This window comes from Crocuta crocuta, unplaced genomic scaffold (assembly GCF_008692635.1).
Source record: "Crocuta crocuta isolate KB4526 unplaced genomic scaffold, BGI_CrCroc_1.0 scaffold290, whole genome shotgun sequence".
Taxonomy (NCBI): Eukaryota; Metazoa; Chordata; class Mammalia; order Carnivora; family Hyaenidae; genus Crocuta; species Crocuta crocuta.
The window spans coordinates 6487860-6510569 of record NW_027527429.1 but is presented as its reverse complement, the minus strand read 5'-3'; the positions used below and the strand labels follow the sequence as shown (position 1 = coordinate 6510569).

The following is a 22710-nucleotide window of genomic DNA, read 5'->3' as shown; positions in this document are numbered from 1 at the left end:
CTGAGACACCCAGAGGCGCCTCAACTTATTTTTTTTAATCACTTAAAAAAAAACAGTTTTGTGGTCCTGTGTGTCCTCATGATCTGGTACTCGGAGTTTCAAGTAACATAACCTTTTTTTGGTAATGTTTACTTATTTATTTATTTTTTGAGAGAGAGGTGGGGAAGGGGCAGAGAGAGAGAGAGGGAGACACAGAATCCAAAGCAGNATTTGTGGGCCTTTCAAATTGTATCCTTGGAGGAAATTCTAGATTGCACGGGTTGTGACTGTCTTTTTTAAGTCCTTGAAAATAGCCTCTCGGCCTTTGAAGGCATCATTTCAACCTACGGTTTATTTATTTCCCTTTGTCTGACCACCTAATTACACGGGCACGTTATTTCCTTCGCTTGCTCATCTATAAAAAGAAAGAAGTGCCCCTCGGTTAGCCCAGACGAGTTCTAAACGTGAAAGGCTCCCTGCAGGATGGGATAGCTTGCTGAAGTCGGAAGTCGTCTGTAGCCTTGACCGCTGCTCAGTGTCACGGCAGATGAATGGCTCCATCTCTCCCGGGGTCCTGTCCGCCTGGTGAGACCGGGCGACCCACGGTGCCAGCCTGCGTGCCTCCGAAGGCTTGGGTGCGAGCTCAGTCCTGCGAAAGCAGCTACTGTTGTCCCTCCTAGCATGTCCGTGTGTCTTCAGATTATCTATTGCTCCAAATGTATATGCCTCACCCTTGGAAGGGAAATTCTGACCCCTGCTACAACACGAACAGACCTTGAAAACATCCGACTAAATGAAAGAAGCCAGACACAAAAGGACAGACACTGTGTGATTCCACTTATAGGAGAGGCCGGGAGTAGTCAGATTAATAGAGACAGAATGTAGAATGGCAGGTGCCAGGGAATGGGGAGAGGAGGAACAGGGATTTAGTGTTGACCACGTCCAGGGTTTCAGTTTGGGACAACGGGATTGTTCAGGAGATGGATGGTGGGGATTATTGTGGAACAGTGTGCATGAACTTCATGCCACTAAACTGGACACTTAAAATGTAAGTTTTATGTGATGCATACTTTACCATAACTTATTTTTTTGGTTTATGTTTTTATTTTTAAAAAATTTTTTAATGTTTTTTATTTATTTCTGAGAGAGAGAGAGAGACAGACAGCATGAGTAGGGGAGGGTCAGAGAGAGAGGGAGATACAGAATCTGAAACAGGCTTCAGGCCCTGAGCTGTCAGCACAGAGCCTGACGTGGGGCTCGAACCCATGAACCATGAGATCATGACCTGAGCCAAGTCGGACGCTTAACCGACTGAGACACCCAGAGGCGCCTCAACTTATTTTTTTTAATCACTTAAAAAAAAACAGTTTTGTGGTCCTGTGTGTCCTCATGATCTGGTACTCGGAGTTTCAAGTAACATAACCTTTTTTTGGTAATGTTTACTTATTTATTTATTTTTTGAGAGAGAGGTGGGGAAGGGGCAGAGAGAGAGAGAGGGAGACACAGAATCCAAAGCAGGCTTCAGGCTCTGAGCTCTCAAAACAGAGCCCAAAGTGAGGCTCGAACTCACAGACTGCGAGATTATGACCTGAGCCGAAGCTGGACGCTCAACCGACTGAGCCCCCCAGGTGTCCCTGAATTGAAGTAACTTTTTAGAGATAACAAGCCAACATGTATCAAATACCTTTAAAATGTGACTTTAGGGGCNAATAATAAAAAATAAAAAATAAAATGTGACTTTGACCTGACAATTCCCTTTCTAGCAGCACAGCCCCTGGACTTAATTAGAGTTGTGCTGAGGTGGATGAAAGAAGGAGGTTTATTGCAGCATTGTAGAAAGCAAAGTATCGTCACGTGAAGGGCCAGCCAATGACAGGGACCAGCTAAATTAAACGCGGTGTTAACAAAGCCCTGGGAGCGGGGGTGCACAGCTCATGGCATAGAAAAATGGTTGTCGCACAGCTCATGACATAGAAAAATGGTCGTCGCANACATGTGCATTTTGGGTCTCATTTCTGTGAAACACACATCTGCGCACATGTTTGTGGGTAAGGGTGCCCAGAGGACACTTGCGGGCTCCCGTCTATGTTATTCCGGGCGGTGGCAGTTTGGGTGACCGTGGTGTTTTAGGTTTGTTTTTCTTTTTTGCTTGCTCTTCATCTTCACCTTCCGATTTTTAAAAAAATTTTTTAATGTTTTATTTATTTCTGAGAGAGAGAGAGAGACAGTGTGAGCAGGGGAGGGTCAGAGAGAGAGGGAGACACAGAATCTGAAGCAAGCTCCAGGCTCTGAGCTGTCAGCACAGAGCCGATGCAGGGCTCGAACCCACGAACCATGAGATCATGACCTGAGCCGAAGTTGGACGCTTAACCGACTGAGCCCCCCAGGCGCCCCTTCACCTTCTGATTTTTGTACGTTGAGTGCATATTACACACGGAAGCACCCACTCTAAACAAATGATTTGTTTCTTCCTGCAGTTTCCGGACTACTTACCCTGCTCAGTGATGCTGCAGCCGGCTCCGCAGGACACGGGGAAGGTTCGTTCCTAAAGAAATGCCATGGGTCAATTCATTCCATCAAAAGATTTTATATATATTTTTTGAGAGGGGAGGAGCAGAGAGAGAGGAAGAGAGAGAATCCCAAGCAGGCTCTGAGCTGCCAGCACAGAGCCCAACGTGGGGCTTGATCCCACAAACGGTGAGATCATGACCAGAGCCGAAATCAGGAGTCTGACGCTTAACCGACTGAGCCACCCAGGCGTCCCTCAAAAGACTTTAGAAATAGCCATATAGTGTGGAAAATTTCAAATAGACAGAAAAGTAGAGAGCCGTTATAATAAATCTGGTCACCGCACTGTGCGGGGCTGCGTGGGCCCAAGCACGAGCTCCAAAGGAGGAGAGAAGCAAAGGGGCTGAGTGTGGACAAGGAGGAGTGGCCGGGGGCTCTGAGTGGTGGCCGGGGACTGTGGCTCTACTCCCTGAAGGAGGGTGGTGAGGACAGGAGGAGACAGTGAAAGGTGCCAGGACCTACGGATCCCAGGCCCTGAAATCGCAGGTGTCACAAGGGAGCAGGCTGGACAGAAGTGAAGTGTGGACAGAGTGGTAGGGCTGATCCCTACAGCTGGGGACACCCTGGAGCTGGCACCGCAAGGGTACCAAGGCGTTTGTCAAACATAGAAAAGAGGGAGACAGAGAGGCATGAAGCGTTCAGGCAGAGGGAAGAGCATGGGTCCGGGTGGACCAGAGTGAGGGCTTGGCTTGCATAGGCAGCATCTTTAATAAAGTGGGGGAGGGGCAGCAGGAGCGAGGAGGGACAGAGCAGGGTCGGTTGCAGAACGAAGCACTGCCGGGGTGGTGGTGGGTAGTGGTGCCCGTGTGCCTGTGACCTAGAGTCAGACTTGCCATGATTCCACAGCTGCAAAACCAACGAAGCTGTGGTTCGTGTGCCACCGTCAGCACAGCTGACTTCGTGCCCTTGCTGCCTCTGGGCAGTGGGTGAGGGCGGTGCGGCCCCCATGCGCCCCACGAGTGATAGTGAGTGGGCTGGGCTGGGGTCTCATGGGTCTGGGGGCAGAAGGTGGCAGGGGACATGTCTGTTTCACCCACGCAACATACTGTTATTTAGTCTATTTATTTATTTATTTATAATTTTTTTTAATGTTTTATTTATTTCTAGGAGAGAGAGAGAGACAGCGTGAGCAGGGGAGGGTCAGAGAGAGAGGGAGATACAGAATCTGAAACAGGCTTTAGGCTCTGAGCTAGCTGTCAGCACAGAGCCCGACGCGGGGCTCGAACCCACTATAATTTTTTTTAATGTTTTATTTATTTCTAGGAGAGAGAGAGAGACAGCGTGAGCAGGGGAGGGTCAGAGAGAGAGGGAGATACAGAATCTGAAACGGCTTTAGGCTCTGAGCTAGCTGTCAGCACAGAGCCCGACGCGGGGCTCGAACCCACGAACCGCGAGATCATGACCTAAGCGAAAGTCGGACGCTTAACCGACTAAGCCACCCAGGCGCCCCTATTTAGTCCATTTAAGCATCAGGAGGCTTCACTCCAAGTTCCGTTTCCAGCTTCTAGGCACAAGTTGGAAGAGCTGCCGGCCCCGGGCCCCCTGGCCCAACCTGGCCACTGACCGTCCCCGCTCCCCCCCACCCCAGGTTGGGCATTAGTGGCCAGCGTGGGCAGGCAAGGACCTTCTGTTGCCCTGTGAGCACCTGAGTCTGGCCCCCCAATAGGCAGAGCGACATCAGTAACACGTGCAGGGTCACATCTAGAAAGACAACTAAATGGGGGCGGGGGGTCAACACCATACGGATCCCCCTGGGGGCTTGGGGACCACAGCGCGCTTCTCATGCTGATGTCACCCCCTCCTCACGCAGCAAATCTCACCTCAGTGGGGCAGCCCCAAAAAGGACATGGCAGAGACAGAAAGAGAAGGTGCCACATAACGTCCCCGTGGGCAGTGTGACCCCAGCTCCCAGGAAGGGAGGTGCTCACCCAGGCCTTGTCTCTCCTCTTGTCCCCTTGCAGTGCTGTGGGGTCGACTTTGAGGTCAAAGCATTCGCCAGAGACAGCACAGAAGACGAGGAGGACAAAGTGCCCCGGAAGTAAGAGTGTAGCCATGGGAGGAGGGGCGGCGCTTGGGCTGGGGGGCAAGGAGCTGGGGTAGGAATCCACCCCTCGCTTTGGCTCTGTGAGGAAGAGCTTCCCCGACAGGGCTGCGTGGGCAGGCAGTCAGGAAAGACTGTCTACACCTGGGGCGGGTCAGTGGCTGATCATTCGAGGAGTCCGCAACCTCAAGGGTTCACAATAAACCTCTAAAAGACTCCAGCTTCCCTCTTTCTTTTCTTTTTTTTTTTAAGTTTGTTTATTTATTTTGAGAGAGACAGAGAGAGAGAGAGGAGGCACATGAGTGAGAGCAGGGGAGGGGCAGAGAGAGGGGGAGAGAATCCCAAGCAGGCTCCCTGCTGTCAGCACAGAGCCTGACGTGGGGCTTGAACTCGCGATCTGTGAAATCACGGCCTGAGCCCAGATCTTCATCCACAGGAGCTCTGTGCGTTTACTGATCCGCAAAGTACAGCACGCACCACTGAAGATGGGCCCCCAGCCCCAAGCAGAGGCATCCTGGCAGTTCTTCATGTCCGACAAGCCCTTGCACCTCGCGGTCTCCCTGGGCAAAGAGGTGAGCCGCTGGCTGTGGCTGTGTCCCTTGTGGGAGCAGGCCGGGGGGACAGGCCCCGGGGCCCCGTCTGCTGAGAGTGTGTTGCAAGCGATCTTGTTTCCAGGCACAGTTAAAGCATTTATGAACAATTGGCTTTTTTTCATAATTTGGAGCTCGTAGAAGTGACCCTTAGCCACATTCACCAGCACTGCTGGTCCTGACCAACTAGGGAGAGGGGAGGTGGTCTCCGTATCCACCCACCCCGGACTGTTTTCTGCCCCCTCTGCCCCCATGGGCCTCATTTACCAGCACGGCACCAATGGGTGTAGCTTTGCAAATTGTTGACGTACCTTGGGAGATGTATGTTTCAACGTCACGGGGACGGGGTGGCTGAATCGTGTGAATGTTATCGCTCAGGTACGTCGAGGTGGGAAAGGGTAAAGAACCACTGGCCAAGGCCGTCTCTGCTCCATTTGGTCGCCAAGAGTTGTGCACACATGTGGGCATAATCTCAACATGCTGCAAGTGGTGTGGGTGTGTGCACACGTGTGCCCGGGTGCGCCCACCTGGGCCTACATCACTTGGGGAGTACTGCAGAGAGGAGTTCGGCTGCTGGGCTCCCAGTGATTCCCAGTCACTGCAGTCATCCTGCCCCCAAATGGCCTTGTAATTCCACTCAGGACCCCTGCGGCTACCTCTGCCCTGGCCCTCAGGCCCTCTGCACTGAGCATTCCAGGCGGGGGCACCCTCGCTCCACCCCACGTTGGTCACCATAGTCTTCCTCACTATATGCCACACGCAAGGCAGACGGTGTTCTGGACCCTGGCTAAAGGAATCATGTTGCTGTCACTTTATCTTCCTTGAAAGTGTGGGAACTCTGTCACTTTTATTCTAGTTAAAGCGTTGAAATAAACCTAGAAAAAGCCATGAGATTAAAGATACCACCACCCTCTGTTCCTCTTTTCTGGCTCATCTGCTGACTTTTGCAGATCTATTTCCATGGGGAACCCATTACTGTGACCGTGACCGTGACCAACAACACAGACAAGACAGTGAAGAAGATTAAAGCATTAGGTAGGACCTTCTCAAAACGGGAGGGCGGCGTCTTCTAGAACTTCTCAATCTGGTCCTGTTTCCCAAGGGTCTCTCCTCTGGTCGGATAAGGGCTTCCTGGGTCTCTGGAACTGCCTGTTTATCTCTGTCGTCATGGACAGCAGGAACTTGCTGGAGGCAAGACCTTCAGCGAAGCCTCACGCAACCTTGCGTCCAGCTCGGGGCTGTCTTTTGACTTGAAACGACATCCTTGACAGGCGATCTTCCATCTTTCCGTGCCAGGCCTTACCGGCAGAGCCCCTTGCCGCATCTCAGGGGAAGGCACAGATTTCCTCTCTCGGATCAGAATGAAGTTTTGTTGGCAGATGCAGCACAGTGTAGTGGGGAAAGCACTAGATTGACAACCGTAGACCTCACCTGTGGGCCCATGCCGTGTGAGCCCTCTCGGAATCCCGGTTGACGTCCCCGGCGCTGGTTCCTGGTCTACCTTCCTGGGTTTCATGAGGCCCCGGGGACTGGTCACACTGGGGACGCTTCGTGAACGGCAAAGCCCTGCTGTCTTCTGCTGCTGTTGCAACACCACCATGTGACAGCCAAGCCTTGCCTCTTGCCAAAGGCAGGGCGCCTCCTACCTGTTTGTTCTATACATTTCTTCAGCTCAGAGGGCATCGACGTGCAGGGGATGGTCTGATAGCATGAGCTTCTGGGTGCTACGTAAAAAAGACACAACACAATGAGCTGAGCAGGGGGGGTGACCTGTAGGCTTACCGCTAACTCAGACCCTCCATGAGTAAGACCCAGTTAGACTCAGAATATGGATTTTCAGTGCCAAAAGGGGCCAGTTCCAGGCAAAGCAGGATGGTTGGTTGCTCATGTCATACACCACTTTCCTCTTTGCTTGTGTGTCCCTCAGAGGTAAGGAGGTTCAGGAGTTCTGACGAATGCGTACTAACGAATTATGGAGTTTTCCTAATACAGATAGGAATGCTTACAGCTTTGTCTTACGTTGGTTTAGTTCATCCGCATTTTGTCTTTGTGGGACCTGGTGTTATTTAGCATCTTTGGTGTGTACTGTCCGGTCTAGTGTTCCACTAAGTAGCAGGATTGAGAGAGCATCGTTTGATACCTGATTTTTCGTTTTTTTTAAGTTATCTTATTTTTTATTTAGAGAGAGAGGGAGATAAGGAATCTGAAGCAGGCTCCAGGCTCTGAGCTAGCTAGTTTTGAAAGAAGGTGTTGAATTTTCTGAAGCAAGATGTTAGTAGCTTTTAAAAAATGTTTTAAAAGTTTTTTATTTTATTTTATTTTTTATTTTTTACAAATAGTTTATTGTCAAATTAGTTTCCACATAACACTCAGTGCTCATCCCCACAAGTGCCCTCCTCCATGCCCATCCCTCCTCCCCACCCCATGCCTCTGTCCTCAGTTTTTGTCAGCATTCAAGAGTCTCTCATGGTTTGCCTCTCTCCCTTTCCCCCCCCATTTCCGCCCTTCTTCTCCCCCTTGTTCCTCCGTCAAGTTCCTCCTAATCCTCCTATACGTGCAAACATATGATATTTGTTTTTTATTTTATTTTTTATTTTGAGAGAGAGAGTAGGGGAGGGGCAGAGAGAGAGAGGGAGAGACAAAATCCCAAGCAGGCTCCCCACTGTCAGCGCAGAGCCCCATGCGGGCTCAATCTCCCAAACCATGAGATCATGACCTGAGTCCAAATCAAGAGTCAGACACTTAACCAACTGAGCCCCTCCCTTCCCCCCGCGCCCCATTAGTTGCTTTTTATATGCTGGGCACTGTGCTGAGTGCTTCACACAAATTGCTTCTTTTAATTCTCAAATTTGGTTTTAACAGAGATTAAAATTTATCTTTTTAATCATCACAACAACCATGTACGTTAGATACAATTATCACCCCCATTTTGCTGATGGGGAAACTGAGGCTCAGATGAGTGACTCACCCCACGGCCCATAGCTAAGCTGGGATTTGAGCCCAAGTAGTCTGGCTCCAGAGCCTACCTTCTTATCCACATGGTTGTGCTGCCGGCAGATGGTTTTTGGCTTGGACAACTAGAAACAACTAGAAGGAGGTACTCATTAAATAAGAAAGTGTTGGAAAGGGGTGGGTTTGGAGATGGAGCAATTGGTGAGTTCCAGAAGGATACCCAGGGGTACGCCGTGGGCTCTGCAGAGAGGGCTCTCCTAGTAGGTGCCGTTTTAGGGAGGCTGGCTTATAGGTGGGAGCCGCCACAGAGCAGGTGACTGGTGAACAGAAGTGTCCTAGACACAGAACCCAGAAACCTCCGCCTTAAACCCACGCCTGAGAAGCACAGCCCAAGAGCCACTGGGGAGGGAAAACCAACCGTGTCCCTCGCAGGCACCGTGCCCATGCGCGGAGGGCCCCGTGTGAATCACCCACCCCGTCCTTCCTTTGCAGTGGAACAAGTGGCCAACGTGGTTCTCTACTCGAGTGATTATTATACCAAGCCCGTTGCCGAGGAGGAAACACAGTGAGTAGCTGGTTGGGACCCTACTTCCTGGACAGCTCAGGCTTCTTTGTCAAGTTCCCCTTTCGTTCATCCCGGAGAGGGAAGTGGGATGCTTCGCTTCCTTCCTCTTTTCTCCCTTCATGGGCTGCAAAGAAAGTTAGCCTCTCAGTTCCATTCTCACTCACAAGAGTTCTGTGAGATCTCACTCACAAGGAATGATGGAAAGGAGAGAAACAAAGATCCAAATGTCACAGGGGGAAGAGCTGGAACTTTCTGTTCATCTTTGGAATATGTTGGTAGGAATTTGATACTATCTCTGTCCCCCCGGAGCAGATAATCAAATAATCTGTCAGCTCAAGCGAGGGCCCTCTGTGTTTCGATCTTCAACTCAATTTGAAAACGTGGTACCAGTGACAGCCGGGTTCCAATGATGTATCAGTTCTGAGCCCAGTGGCGTCAATCATTTCTCTCCCTTCATCAGGATCAGAAACAGATGAGAGTCCTATGGTGGCGTCTTCACGCTGGAGCGAGAGGCCAGCCCAGTTTTGCTCCACGCTTTTCGTTCCCACACAGGCCACTGGGGTGACGCCTCCCCCAGAGCGTGTCGCTTGGGCAGATCTGTTCCTCTTTGTCTTGCTGGTGCGTCTAAGCACCATCGTATGCAAAAAATATTACCAGAATTACAGGAAGGGAGCCAGTAAGGAAAAACAAACTGATGCAGCAAGAGAACATGACGTCAAGTTTAAAAGACAACTTTGGAATAAACTGTTACTCAAAGCAGATCTGGCCCCAGGTTTAAATATAGATCCAGAGGGGAGGGAAGCAGGAAAGAGCCGCAAGTCGTCGGCTGCTCCCTGGGGACTGGCGGGGTCTGTTCTCGACCTTGCAGGTGCGTCCTTGTACACCCTGGTGTCCCGGAGGCTCCCGGGCTCACGTTCGGCACATGCTCAATGATGAGAGGAGAAAATGGCCCCTGGCCGAGTTTTTCCCTCCCAGAGCCCATATCTGGTCTTCTTTTCAGCAGTTCAGTGCATTTGGGAGCAAATGATTCCTGGGAAACTGGCGATCATTCTAGGGTCCCCCCCCGCCCAAGGATGGGAGGCAGGGACACTGAAAAACCTGGGCCGATGATGCTCACGGGTCTCTGACTAGAAGCCACTCAGAAGGCCGTAGAGCCCGAGTCACTGTCCCTGAACCCTGAGGCACCCAGAACCCTGGGGGCCGATTCCTGGGCTGGGTTTTCAGGGCCACCCTCTGCCTTCTCCTGGCTGGGTGCAAGGAGTGAGGACATGCCAGGAGCGCTGTCACAGGCCCCGCAGGCTGGGCCCTGCGGCTGCGTGGACGGCTCTGGGCACAGGCCTGGTATGTGCTATGCTGGTCGATGGCAGAGCCAACCCCGTAGCCTCCGTTCCGTGAGCCAGGGGTGCTGCAGACCCCTCGCACTGGGTCCCCAGATCCATCCCCGACCTGCAGACCCGCAGTTCCACACGGGCTCCCTGTGTCTGGCGGATGCTGAGGAACTCACCACCCAACCACTGACAGGAAGATCTGGGAGAGACGGAGCTCGTGTGCCTGAACCCGAACCAGCCCGGTCTGTGCGGCTCACAGAGGGCTGCACCACGCCCTCCTCAGCAACTCGTTTCCCTGGACACGTGCCCATCCTGATAGCCACAGCTCTTGGAGGCAGGCAGCTTCCAGCCTGGGCCTATTGCTGGCACTGGTCAGGTGGCCTGCAGCCCACTGCCTGGTCAAGAAGTGTCGGGAGGGGGCGCTTGGGTGGCTCAGTCGGTTGAGCGTCCAACTTTGGCTCAGGTCATGATCTCGCGGTTCATGAGTTGGAACCCCACATCGGGCCCTGTGCTGACAGCTCAGAGCCTGGAGCCTGCTTCGGATTCTGTGTCTCCCTTTCTCTCTGACCCTCCCCTGCTCATGCTCTGTCTCTCAATAATAAATAAACATTAAAAAAAGTTAAAAAAAAAAAAAGAAGTCTCGGGAGGAGGCTGGTGTGGTCCCTGACCCTTGTGCGAGTCAGTCTCATTGAACCCCACAAAATACTCCAGAAATTAAGCAATTCAGAACAGGATGAGGGACTTGAAGGAATGTCTTAATGTCACTGCCAGCCTATTTTTTTTTTTAATGTTTATTTATTTCTGAGAGAGAGAGACAGAGCATAAGCAGGGAAGGGGCAGTGAGAGGGAGACACAGAATCCAAAGCAGGCTCCAGGCTCTGAGCGGTCAGCGCCGAGCCCGACGTGGGGTTTGAACTCATGCACCGTGAGATCATGACCAGAGCCGAAGTTGGAGGCTCAACTGACGAGCCCCCCAGGCGCAACTGCCAGCCTATTTTGAGATATCACTAGTGCTTGTCGTAAGGCAAATGCACAGATATCTGAACTGTCTTCCCCATGGGTTGCAGGGAACGCGGATCCGACAGTTGCTTCATGACCATCAGAACAGTTCGCCAAATACCCTGTGTGTTTCTTCCTGCAGAGAGAAAGTGCTACCAAACAGCACTCTGACCACGACGCTGACACTGTTGCCCTTGCTGGCCAACAACCGCGAGAGGAGAGGGATCGCGCTGGACGGGAAGATCAAGCATGAGGACACGAACCTTGCATCCAGCACCATGTGAGTCCTTGTAGCTCAGGAGACAGGCCCCTGCAGCTCAGCACAGGGGTGGCACCCGTCCGCCCCACCCCTCATCTCACCCCCTGGGCTCACAGACTCACATGTGGCATGATGGCTGTCACTGCGGGTGCAGAGCGCAGACTCAGTGGCCCAGGTAGGGCCCCGCTCCCAGCCCCCCATATGACGTGGTGGCTACAGCAGTGGGGCCCCAGAGACAGCCTTGTGCCACAACCCAGCTCCACTGCTTCTGGTCTGGGGCCCCCTGGGCAGATGACGTGAGCTGTCTGAGGACCTCAGTTTTCCTGTCTGTCCAGTGGGGGTGCTGCCTGTCCTCATGGAGAGGTTTATGACGATTATGGGAGACGATCCACAAAAAGCTCCAGGCAGTAATGAGCCAATGGCGTCTTCAGAGGGCATAACGGCCCTAGGAGCCATGTCCAAGGTGCCTCCCGTGAGAGGGACCCCAGGGCTGGGGTCTTTGGGCCCAGAAGGTGCCCCGCACTCTCTCAGACCGTTCTCACACCTGTCAGCACGGCCACGCCCCGGCCTTCCGCCTCAAGCCGTGTTGTCTATTGTCGTTCACATTGTTCGAGTTAGCACGTCCTGATGTTTTTCAGACCTTAACTCCTGTGACTGGGCGTCCGGGAACACTTAATGTCCACACATCAGACCACGTGAGATCCTAATCTGTGTTGCAAGGCCCAACACGGTGCTGTCAGGCAGTAGGAGCTCAGCACCTGTTAGCACAACCCGAAATGGAGTTTCGGTTGAGGAAGGTTAGACAGCACTCGCTCTCTGGGGCACACGCCATGGCCCCATGCACCGCGTTCATCCCATGATGCTTCAACACGTTGCTGGGTGCTAGGATCACAGGGCCAGAGCTCGAAGGAGAGAGACCCAAGCTGTTTGGTGGGTGGCCAGGGAGGCTTCCCAAAGGAGGATCAACTTCAACTTGAGGTCTCAGAGAGCAGAGGAGGAAGGCATTCCGGGGCTGACTTACGTTTGGCAAGGCTGGCACATGGGCGACACTGAGGCGTAGCAGGGCGTGAGGGAGCAGAAGCAGGCAGAGGCCAGCTCACAGACCTAGCGGGGCCACGCTAGGATTTGAACCGGGGAGAGCTCTCCGACTGCCGAGTGGCTGAGAGCTCAGGGAGGGAACCTTGCCTGTGGGAGGTAAGTTACTGAGATAAAGCCTATGAGGGACTCGACGGTTGGCCCAGGATGGCAGGTGAGGCAGAGGGAGGGGTGGAGGATGACGAGGTTCTGGCCATAGGATAGGCAGAGGAAGGGGTGAGGAGGACAGGGTTCTGGCCGTAGGATAGGCCGGTGGAGGGGCATTAGTGGAGACTGAGCAGGGAGCACCAGGAAGCTCAATGTGCCCTCTGAACCTCCAGGGGGAAAATGCTAAGCTCCAATGCAGGAAAGAAATCCCCTTCCCTGAGTATGGAAAGTTCTAGGACTTTGACAGCTGGATTGAGTTCACCGGGTCCTTGAGAAGATGCCCCCGTTATAATAGGCTTGTCTGGAGGTGAGGGCTTTGTTCATCCAGCCCTTGCTTTCTGCTGCTCCTCTCCATCCTTCCCCTTTTCCTTTCCGTTTGAGCAGAGTGAAGGAGGGCATAGACCGGACCGTCCTGGGCATCCTGGTGTCTTACCATATCAAGGTGAAGCTCACGGTGTCAGGGTGAGTGTCCAAGGTGCGACTCCGTCTGCTCTTTCATGGCCTTTCCCAGTCTGAACTGTCCCTCCAGTGAATGATTGATTAGGGGCCAGAAAGTAGGAAAGGTCTGCAGATTCTAGCGCTGACCAAGTAGAGTTTTGGAGAGATTCTACCTGTCTGGCTGTCAGTTCTGTCTGATATGACAGCACATGGAAAAAAGTAGCAAAGCAAACTACGAAACACATGCACTGTTAGTACTACTTGGCAAAAGCGAGTGTGCCGTGCTCATGCGGTGGAAGTTGATAGGCAAGAGAGGGAAATCACTTTAGCGCTACCTGGCCCTGCGGAAAGGAATGGAGGCTTCCAGACATGCTCTGGGTAGATCTTAATGCCCGCATCTTAGGAGGCCTCCACTCACAATGGGGACACCTTTCCTGCCTTCCCAGCATGCCATCACAGGATTTGGGAGTCTCCTTCCCATAGGAGAGCACAGATACCTCCGATTTCTGGGGAACTGACTTTCCTTTTTTTAAAAACTTTTATTATTTTTTAAAAATGTATTTATTTTGAGAGAGAGAGAGAGGCTGGGGAGGGGCAGAGAGAGACAGAGAGAATCCCAAGCAGGTTCCACACTGTCAATGCGGAGCCGACTCAGGGCTCAAATCTCAGGAACTATGAGATCATGACCTGAGCCGAAATCTGGAGTCAGACACTCAATCTATGGAGCCACCCAGGCAGCATCCTCCCCGCAGCCCCCCGCCTTTTTTTTTTTTTTNCCCCCCCCCTTTTTTTTTTTTTTCTTAATGAGATGAACTTCTATCTTTAAAAAAATCTCATCAAAAGGAAAAACTTTGAATTCTCATTTTCCTTTCAAACTCTATTAGCTAAGGCTCTGTTCTGGCCTCTCACGTTAGTGAGCCACCAAAGGCAAATCTGGGCATCTTTTCCATAAGTCTAAGTCGATAAAGAGTTGCCCAGACTTTGGTGCGGACAGCAAAATAGAGCATGGGCTGATCTCACAAATTTTGTTACTACGGTGTCTGTATGTATGGTGTTTTTCAAAGCGTGTAGCATTTTCTTTGATTTTCTCCAAGAGGATCTAAAACAATGGAGTTTCTTTTAGCAGTCAAATAAGTGAATAACAGGTATTTCACAATGACCTTTGTGGTTTTTTCTTGAACATCAGGACTTTGACCCAAGTGACTCCTCTTTTTAGCTAATCCACTCGAGAAAGAGCTAAAATCACAAGTAGAGAGGAATAATGGAGTCGCATGTTACGGGGCCGCCTAGACCCCTAACCTACAAGTAGGTTGTGAGTGAGGAGCGTGCCTGGGACAGGGCCACCTCTGAATGACGGGAAATAAAGTCCTGCCACCACTGGGACAGTCACCGGCCCTGTTTGCTTTTATGTTTTCCAGCCTTCTTGGAGAGCTGACATCCAGGTAAGCCTCGTCACCTTCCTCCCCTGCCTGATTCCCAGGGTAGCAGAGGGGACTAAACTTGAGATTCAGAATAGTAGCAGCGAAATCTGGTTTGCTGGCAGTTCTGCTCTGAGGTGTTATGAAATGATGATGCCCACAGCCCTCAGTATGCATCATGCCAGCCTTGCCTCGTCGGTGTAGGGTTGGGGCTTCTGTCCGAGACCGTAGCTGGGCCTCCCCTGGGCAAGGACACACAACTGCACACACACACAGAAAACTAGATGCTCTAGGCCGCTGTCTTTGTGTCTGTGTATAACACAAAGCTTACCATTTTAACCACTTTATTTTTATTATTTATTTATCTATCTATTTATTTATGTTTATTTTTGAGAGAGAGAGAGCATGGGAGAGTGAGCAGGGGAGGGGCAGAGAGAGAGGGAGACACAGAATCTGAAACAGGCTCCAGGCTCCGAGCTGTCAGCACAGAGCCCGACGCGGGGCTCGAACCCGTGAACCGTGAGATCGTGACTTGAGCCGAAGTCGGACGCTTAACCAACTGAGCTACCCAGGTGCCCCATAACGGTTACCTTTTATAAATTGTGCCCACAGAGGCAGGGTAGGCAATGTTTGAGGCAGACACTGACCTTACATAGTCCTTCACCTTGACTCTTACCGTCTCCTTCCCTCAAACGGGACCCAGGGTGCAACTTTCCTCCCAGACCCCACCTGCACTGGGGTCTGATGAGAGGGGCCTTGGGAACAGATGGCCTTTGATGGAAGCTGGGGTAGGAGGCTGTGGGTTGTAGGTGATGCAAGGAGAGACGCTTGTTTTTTTTCACCCCTGCCTTTCCATTCTTCCTTGGTCCAGATTTCCCTTCTCTTCTCCTTCCTGACTCCTTTCCTCCCTTCTTCTTGTATAAATTCCAAGTCTCCCTGAAGCCTTTCAGCTTCTGGAATTTGGAGGGCTCTGCTCATCTCTGTTCTCTCTAGCAAGTGACTATGTGACTGTTAACATGGAGCTGACATATACAAAGTCGTGTACGTTTTTCCAAGATTGTTTTTTGAAACCATCCTTTCTCCGGGATTTCACGTCTCCTGTGCCCACAACAGCATGTCGCTGAAACTAGAAACCAGGAGGGATGGGGGACCTACCAATCCTAGCTGTCTCCACCAGGCCTAAGTGAACTTTCTGGACCCATTCCAGGGAATACATTTAAAATTCCTACTTGACCACTTCCTGATTTCTGGTTTGTTTTGTTCTGAATCACGCTGAATCCTCAGCCAGCTGGGAATCTCTGCAGCCACAGCACTTCGCGTGATTTATAATCGTGCGCGCGTTTTCACCTATCTGCTTTTCTTTTTTTCTAGCGAAGTGGCCACTGAGGTGCCTTTCCGCCTCATGCACCCCCAGCCCGAGGACCCAGGTCAGTCATGCATTGTCTTGGTTTTCTCTACCCATTTTTGTTTGCAGATTTCTTCTTTATTCATTGGTAGTCATTCCTGACTCTGACTCGAGGCGTAGGCACGGGCAGGTGATTGCGTGTCATCCTCAAGGTGCCCTGGGCCAGCCCACAGCGGGGTATTGATCCTCTCAGCCATGAGCCACGGCCTGTCCACCTTCAGTTAGCTGGTGGAGGACAGAGCATCCCTTCTCTTGGACATGGTCTCTCTTGTGGGGTTTGCTCAAGAATGATTCATTTTTAAAAAATGTTTATTTATTGTTGAGAGACAGAGGACAAGCAGGGGAGGGGCAGAGAGAGAGGGAGACACAGAATCTGAAGCAGGCTCCAGGCTCCGAGCCATCAGTACAGAGCCTGACGCGGGGCTCGAACCCAGGAACTTCAAGATCATGACCTGAGCCAAAGTCTGTCACTTAGCAGACTGAGCCACGCCGGCGCCCCTCATCAGGAATGACTTAGAAACAGAAGCTCAGATGTGAATAGAACTAGACTGAGACTGAAAGACAATGGAGGTGAAAAACACATTTAAGAGGCTGAGGCTTTTGCATTTCTTTTGGAAACATTAATGGACATTTGGAAGACAACAAGTATGCTTGACAGTGACAATTGTTTTTGTGTGGTGAGAGCACTGAAAATACTAGAAAAGAATGTCAAGCCAGGTTCCTGACACCTTGGCTGTCCTTCAAATTGCAAATCTGTTGGCTCTTGTATGGCTGTCTGAAGAAAATGAAGCCAGGGTTGAATGACTCTGTGAATATACGAAAAACCACTGGAGTGTGCATATAAATCGGTACATTGTGTGGTACACGAATTAGATCTCAACACGGCTCTTTTAAAGTAAATGGAGCAGCAAACCTCAAATGGGCACAATCTCAGAAATTTTGAGGGAAATTCTCCACCGTGTTCATGTTAAGGTGGCTGAGTTGGCAGGAAACGAAAATGGACTTGGGTGAATGAGAACCCTCCCTAGTTAGAGCAACAAAGAATATTTTAAGTAAAAGTGTTATAAACAGGGCGCCTGGCTAGCTTATTCGGTAGTACGTGCGACTCTTGATCTTGGGGTTGTGAGTCCAAACACCACACTGGGTGTAGAAATTACTAAATAAACAAACAAAAAGTGGTATAAACAAGCAAGATTTATTTTTCTTATACTTTATAGTTTTTTAAATATTGATCATGAAATGGCATTTAAACATTAGAATGAGCCCCACCCCCGTATTCATTTTGGATTTGTCTCAAAAATATTTTGTCTCAAGGTATTTTTTCCAAATGTTTTAGGTTCAAATAGTCAGTAGACTTTGGGGGGAAAAAGTAGTCTGGCCACATTTTTCTTATTGCTGTACGCTGGCATAATTCAGACACTATTTTTTACCTCTGTGAGATTGAGATGCATTCCGGTCCCTTCCGAGGACATTTAAAAAGAATATTTTAAAACTATGACCTGAGGGGATGTCATCATTTATGCCAGGTTGTTTTCTGGAGCTGTGAACAGACTTTTCAACTTCGCTTGAGGGAAAGTGGGGTCCCTTTTTTGGGTATGACATTTTCGTGTTTCAGTCATTGGGGCCCTCCCATTGAACATACCACAACACCAAGGCTACCCAGTGACCTTTTATGCTGTGAGATTTCAGGGAGAAAGGACAAGTTATCCCCATGGCCTCGAAATTCTGACTTGGAGTCAGAATTCTGATTTGAGTTGCAGATGTTTCATTCACAGGAGTTCTCACACGGGCAGGTTACCCGTCTAGTTCCCGGCTCCGAGTTAGACAGGTAGACTGAGCAGAAAAGGTGTCACTTGTAGCTAAGAAGCCTTGCCAGGACCAGGGGCCAAGTGATTTGTACTTAACACACACTACAGAAATGCTACCGAAAAAAAAGAAAAAGAAAAAAGAAATGCTACCGAGTTTTAATGATCCCTTGTCAGGAGCACCCACGTGGAAGGCAGGGGTTGATTTGATTCTCATTAAGGCTGGTGATCCCGGTTAGTGTAATCACACAAGCATGTTGGGGCTCGGGGCGGTTCTTGCACAGGGGCCTCTCCGTTGGTCTCCTGTGGTTAGCAGCCCACAAAGACACTGCCCTCCCAGTGCTGGAGAGAACAGAGCAGTGACTCTCCATCACTCTGGGACTCCCAGAAAAACCCTCTGGAGTTGTTCACTTCTCTTAGCTCTTGCTGGCTTCCCATTGCGGGTTACGTGGTGCTTACTAGGTGGGCAGAAAGCGAAAGGAGCAAACAACAAAGAACCACTCAAATGAGTAGTAGTCAATCAGGGGCTGCAAACCATATCTGAAAACATAACCCAACGATGACAACAACATGATTAACCTGTTCACAGAGAAATCAAACCCTGAGAGGCCCGGGAGTGGTTCCCAAGCTTGAGTGCGTACCCCAAATATCCCCAACCGTGGGAGGTGCTGGTTAGACATCCATTCCCAGGACCGCCCCCGCCCCCCCCACCTGCCCAGAGAGCCAGAGGAGAAGGTGTGAGCTGGCCCAGCAAGCGGGTCCTTATAGCACCTGGGACTCTGCTCCAGATGGAGTCCAAAGGACAGGAAGGGAGAAACATCCTAGAGGTGAGGGTAGAGGAGGTGGGGTGAGGCCCTCTGTAAAGGAGGCCAATTTCGAATGTGCAGGGAGAAAGGCTCTGGAGGCTGGAAAAGACAAAGAGGTGGGGATTCTAGGTGGTTGTCGTGAAATGCGCATATCTGGGCTTCTTATCCCTCCGACTATAAAGTCACCAAAATGAGGAAAAAATTTTCCAGGTGCAGCTATCACACAGAATTTATTCTGATCTCTCTCTCTCTCTCCTTTATTCCATGCTTACAGTTATGGCAAAGGAAAGGTGAGCCATTGCCCTGAGTGTCCCTGTGTTCTGTGACTTCCTCCTTGGGTCCAAACCCTTTTGGGGTCTTTTTGTACACACCCCATGCACTCAACACCACCTCAGGCCCTGGTTTTCCTTTTGCACCCTAGCACTCTGGCATGCACACACACACACACACACGCGCACACACACACACACGCATGCACGTGTACACTGTTATTCTGGCTATGTGTGTCTGCTTTGTGGGTTCCTTTATTGCCTCTTTTTTGTTTGTTTAAGAGATTTTACATGAAAAGCTGTGAGGAGACTGGCTTGAAGCCACGTTCCATCATTTGGAAAAATCTTGATCAGTTCCTCTGTTGCGAAAGAAAGAACAAAGATCTTGCTTTGCTCGGGATTTCGTTGCAAGCTTCGAAGAGCGTGCCATGATCGAAACGTTCTTGGCTTTACTTTAGTTTACAGGATGAAAATTTGGTTTTTGAGGAGTTCGCTCGCCAAAATCTGAAAGACTCCGGGGATGCTGAGGAAGGGAAGAAAGACCGGGAGGCGGCAGATGAGTGAAGAGGTCGCCCTGGGCACTGGGAAACAGGGTAGTTCGCAGCGGGCTGAGCTCCACGGCTAGCCCTTTAGTTATGCTAAATACCGAAGCAAGGGTCTCCTTCGCAAAAATAAAGTTTGTTCTGCTCTGATTTAGGCTGGCTTGTTTTCTTTTTTAAACTTTTTTTAAAAATGTTTTTTTATTTATTTCTGAGAGAGAGAGAGGGAGAGAGAGACAGCGTGAGCAGGGGAGGATCAGAGAGAGCCGGAGACACAGAATCTGAAACAGGCTCCAGGCTCCGAGCTGGTTGCGGGGGGCCCTGAGTGACGTCAGAGTCCCCATGTCTCAGGTGGGGGCGGGCGGGATCTAGAAAGGAAGCCGGAAGGCATCCCAGCTCTGGTGCGCTCATCTGGTGGCACCTGGTGTGTCCAGGGCTTTCTCCGGGGGTCCTGGGGTGAAGTGTTTCCCTGGAAACGTACAGGCGGGGGGTGGGGGACAGGGTTTCTAATGACTTGATCAATCCTAGCTCCACGCCCCCCCCCCCCCAAGAGCCTCCTGAGAGAAACAGAGCAGAAACAGAGCAGGTGACAAATGGGACCAAAACACTCTTCATCACTCACTTAGCTCTTGGTCCATGTCCCTGTGTGAGCTCCAGGTTGTTGGTTAAGGCTCTCTTGAAAGCAGGCAATGGAATGAGATTTGGCTGGTTTAAGGGAAAATGGGGAGTGCCCTGGAAGGACCACAGAGGGGCCCAGAGCACGGACTTAGGGGAAGAATCTGAGCGGCCTCGCCTGTGGTGGGCAGGAGTCAGAAGCTCCAGGGCTGCCCTCGGAGCAGCCGCTCCCCGGTAGTGGCCCGGCAGCAGGTGCCCTCGGCCTCGGGGGCTCTGGTTCCGGCGGTAGGTCCTGGGCAGGAGAATCTGGCTGGCCCAGCTTTGGTCAGGAAGGTCGTTGCCCAGCGGCCAGTGATGGCAGAACCCAGCCCTAAGTTTGTCCTGGAAGAGGAGGTTTCTCAGGGTGTCTTCACTGAGATTGGGTGGGGCAGAGGCTGCTCTGTGTCAGGGAGGGAGGGACAGGATGATGTAGGTGGTGCCTGGTGCTGTCCTTCAGAGTCCCCTTCCCAGCCCCTGGTAGCCACCAGTCTGGGAGGCCGCTCCCAGAGGCCACGGAGGGGCTTTGGGGGTGTGTAGGCTCTGGTCCATGCTTCGAGGGAGTAGGAACAAAGAGGTGTGCAGAGCTCTGCACAGGTCTACCCCTCACAGAAGGTAGGAGCGTGAATAGAGGGGGCCCGTGGGGGTGGGCGTCCAGGACCACGAGCCGTGGCAGAGGGCTGGACTGCTAGCAGCCCGGGATCCGTGCACACGCAGGCTCCCACATGTGGGCCTGCTGGGCAGGACTGCAGGCCGGCTTGTGTCCTGGGGACTGGGATTTAGGCTGGAGGCTCCCGCACACACAAAGGGGCGTTTGGACCTACGTGTCAGGTTTGAGCCATTCTGATGTTAACAGAGACGAGGATTCATTTCCAGAGAAGGAATAGTAATAATAGCAATAATAATAATAATAATAATTCGGGCAGAAGACTGGGCCTTTGGCCTGTGGGTTTGCAGGTCAGACACGATTCCTCCTTTGGGTTTTCTCGGGTTCTAGGGGAACAGCACGTTGCCACGCCAGCCTACGCCCCCCTCTCTGGATGCTCAGGAAGGATCAGGGCCCCTCCTCTGCTTCTGCCCAAGCCCGCAGGCCAGCAGCGGCTGGCTCTTGCTAGAGATCCTGGCCGAGCCCAGCACCCGGGAGCCTGCCCTGCCGTGCCTGGCGAGAGCACCAGCCTGTTGGATCCTGCATTGCTTGACCCCAGGACATCCTAAGTCAGGGTGGACGTTAATGGGCCTGACCTTTGGAACTGTGTGGGTTAGAGCCGGAGGCCAGAGCTGGAAGGCCAGTCCCTGCACGTCCCCAAATGCCCAACTCCAGGACTTCCAGGTGCTGGTTAGAATATAGCCTGCAGGTGGCCACCCTGGGGAGGGCGAGGAGGGGAGCAGGAAGGGAGCAGCCAGCTGATCGGAATGGGATGGGAACCCTGCCTGGGCTGCGCCTGCTCGCGAGGGTCTGCTGGCATGTCGGGAGGGAGGATGTGCCTGCTGTGTGGCCCCGGGGTTTTTTTTCCAGGTAGGTGCGTTGGAAGAAACAGGTTACCGGGGAGCTGAGGGTGCCATATGGAGAAAGTGGGGGCTGGGAACTTGGGGCCAAGTTCTGCAACCGGCAGGCAAAAGCCTGGAGTAGAATCCCTGCTACTTATGGGCGCCTGCCTTGTGCTGGGCGCTGGACACCTTGCATCTCACCATTGCAGCCGTGCTTGTACGGGGTCATGCCACACCCATTCACGAGACAAGGAAGCTGCAGTTGAGAGAGGTCAGAGTCAAGACTTGAACTCTGGTGTCCCTGAGTCTATAACCTGACCTTTGCTGAGTAAGTACATGACACTTTGGAGACCCAGAGGGGGAGGTTAGCGCTTCTGGTTCAGCACTGGCTGCCTGTAAATTATTATTAGTTTTTTAATTGAAATGTTATGGAGAGAATTATAGAGTCACATGCAATTGTAAGAAACAATACAGAGAGATCCTGTATTTACCCCAAGGGTAACATTGTGTGAAACTATGGTGTGCTGTCATAGCCAGGATATCGACACCGGTACAGCCCACCATCTGCTTCAGATTTCCCCAGCGTTACCTGTCCCCTTGAGTGTAGTTAGTGCGCTACGATTTTATCAAGCATGTAGCTAGTTAACTTCCTTTTAGAGAACCTGTTTTCCTATCCCGGTAACTTTTCCCGTTGCTCCCTTCCTAGTCCAAGGTCACAGCCTGTACTGGTTACCTCACTAACCCTTGGGGCGCTGGGGTAGGTGGGGGCCCCAGTTGGCCTGTTTGGAAATGTACAGAGGTGGTTTTTGGTTGTCACAATGCTTGGAGGCCAGGGAAATTATACATCACACAGAGCGAAGAGATGTCCCGCTCCAGATGTCAATCATAACCCTAGTTCATTGTAAAATAAGATGATTCTCACGTTTGAGGTGCTTGGGTGGTTTAGTCGGTAGAACATCTGAGTCTTGATTTTGGCTCAGGTTGTGATCCCAGGGTCATGGGATCGAGCCCCAAGTTGGGCTCCACACTCAGCATGGAGCCTGCTTAAGATTCTCTCTTTCTCTCTCTCCCTTCCTCCCTCCGCCCCTTTCCCCTGCTCACACTCTCTCCCTCTAAAAAAAAAAAGGTTAATACCATGTTTTGAAGTGCATCATTTATTCTAACGTGAAGCGGGGTTTTTTTGACAGGAGGTGCGTGCGCTTTTACGTTGACAGGTCAAGACGGATTAGGTTGGATGTGAAGTGTGTTATTACTGCCACCTTGATATGCCCTTAAGGTGGGGTAAACTCAGGGAGCCGCACATTGTTAGTGATGATTCACAGTGTGACTCACTCCCTAAAGAGGCACTGGAGGGGATGTGCTCTAACT

At 51.4% G+C, this 22710-nt stretch overlaps 1 protein-coding gene across 6 annotated transcripts in view; it reads left to right on the top strand.

Moving 5' to 3' along the window:
* SAG (S-antigen visual arrestin) overlaps positions 1-19346 on the top strand; it is a 30906-nt gene extending 11560 nt beyond the window's left edge. For 2 of the 6 annotated variants that reach the window (XM_077758866.1, XM_077758886.1), the window contains 11 exons: positions 2457-2516; positions 4509-4585; positions 5025-5160; positions 6129-6213; positions 8623-8695; positions 11165-11302; positions 12908-12985; positions 14380-14403; positions 15751-15806; positions 18670-18685; positions 19123-19346. In XM_077758866.1, the coding sequence (XP_077614992.1) occupies positions 2457-2516; positions 4509-4585; positions 5025-5160; positions 6129-6213; positions 8623-8695; positions 11165-11302; positions 12908-12985; positions 14380-14403; positions 15751-15806; positions 18670-18685; positions 19123-19228 (849 nt within the window). In that variant the 3' untranslated portion in view covers positions 19229-19346. The remainder of the gene's footprint in view (positions 1-2456; positions 2517-4508; positions 4586-5024; positions 5161-6128; positions 6214-8622; positions 8696-11164; positions 11303-12907; positions 12986-14379; positions 14404-15750; positions 15807-18669; positions 18686-19122) is intronic. The other 4 variants (XM_077758873.1, XM_077758904.1, XM_077758876.1 and 1 more) reach the window with 3 other exon arrangements.
* Positions 19347-22710: the final 3364 nt, after the last annotated feature.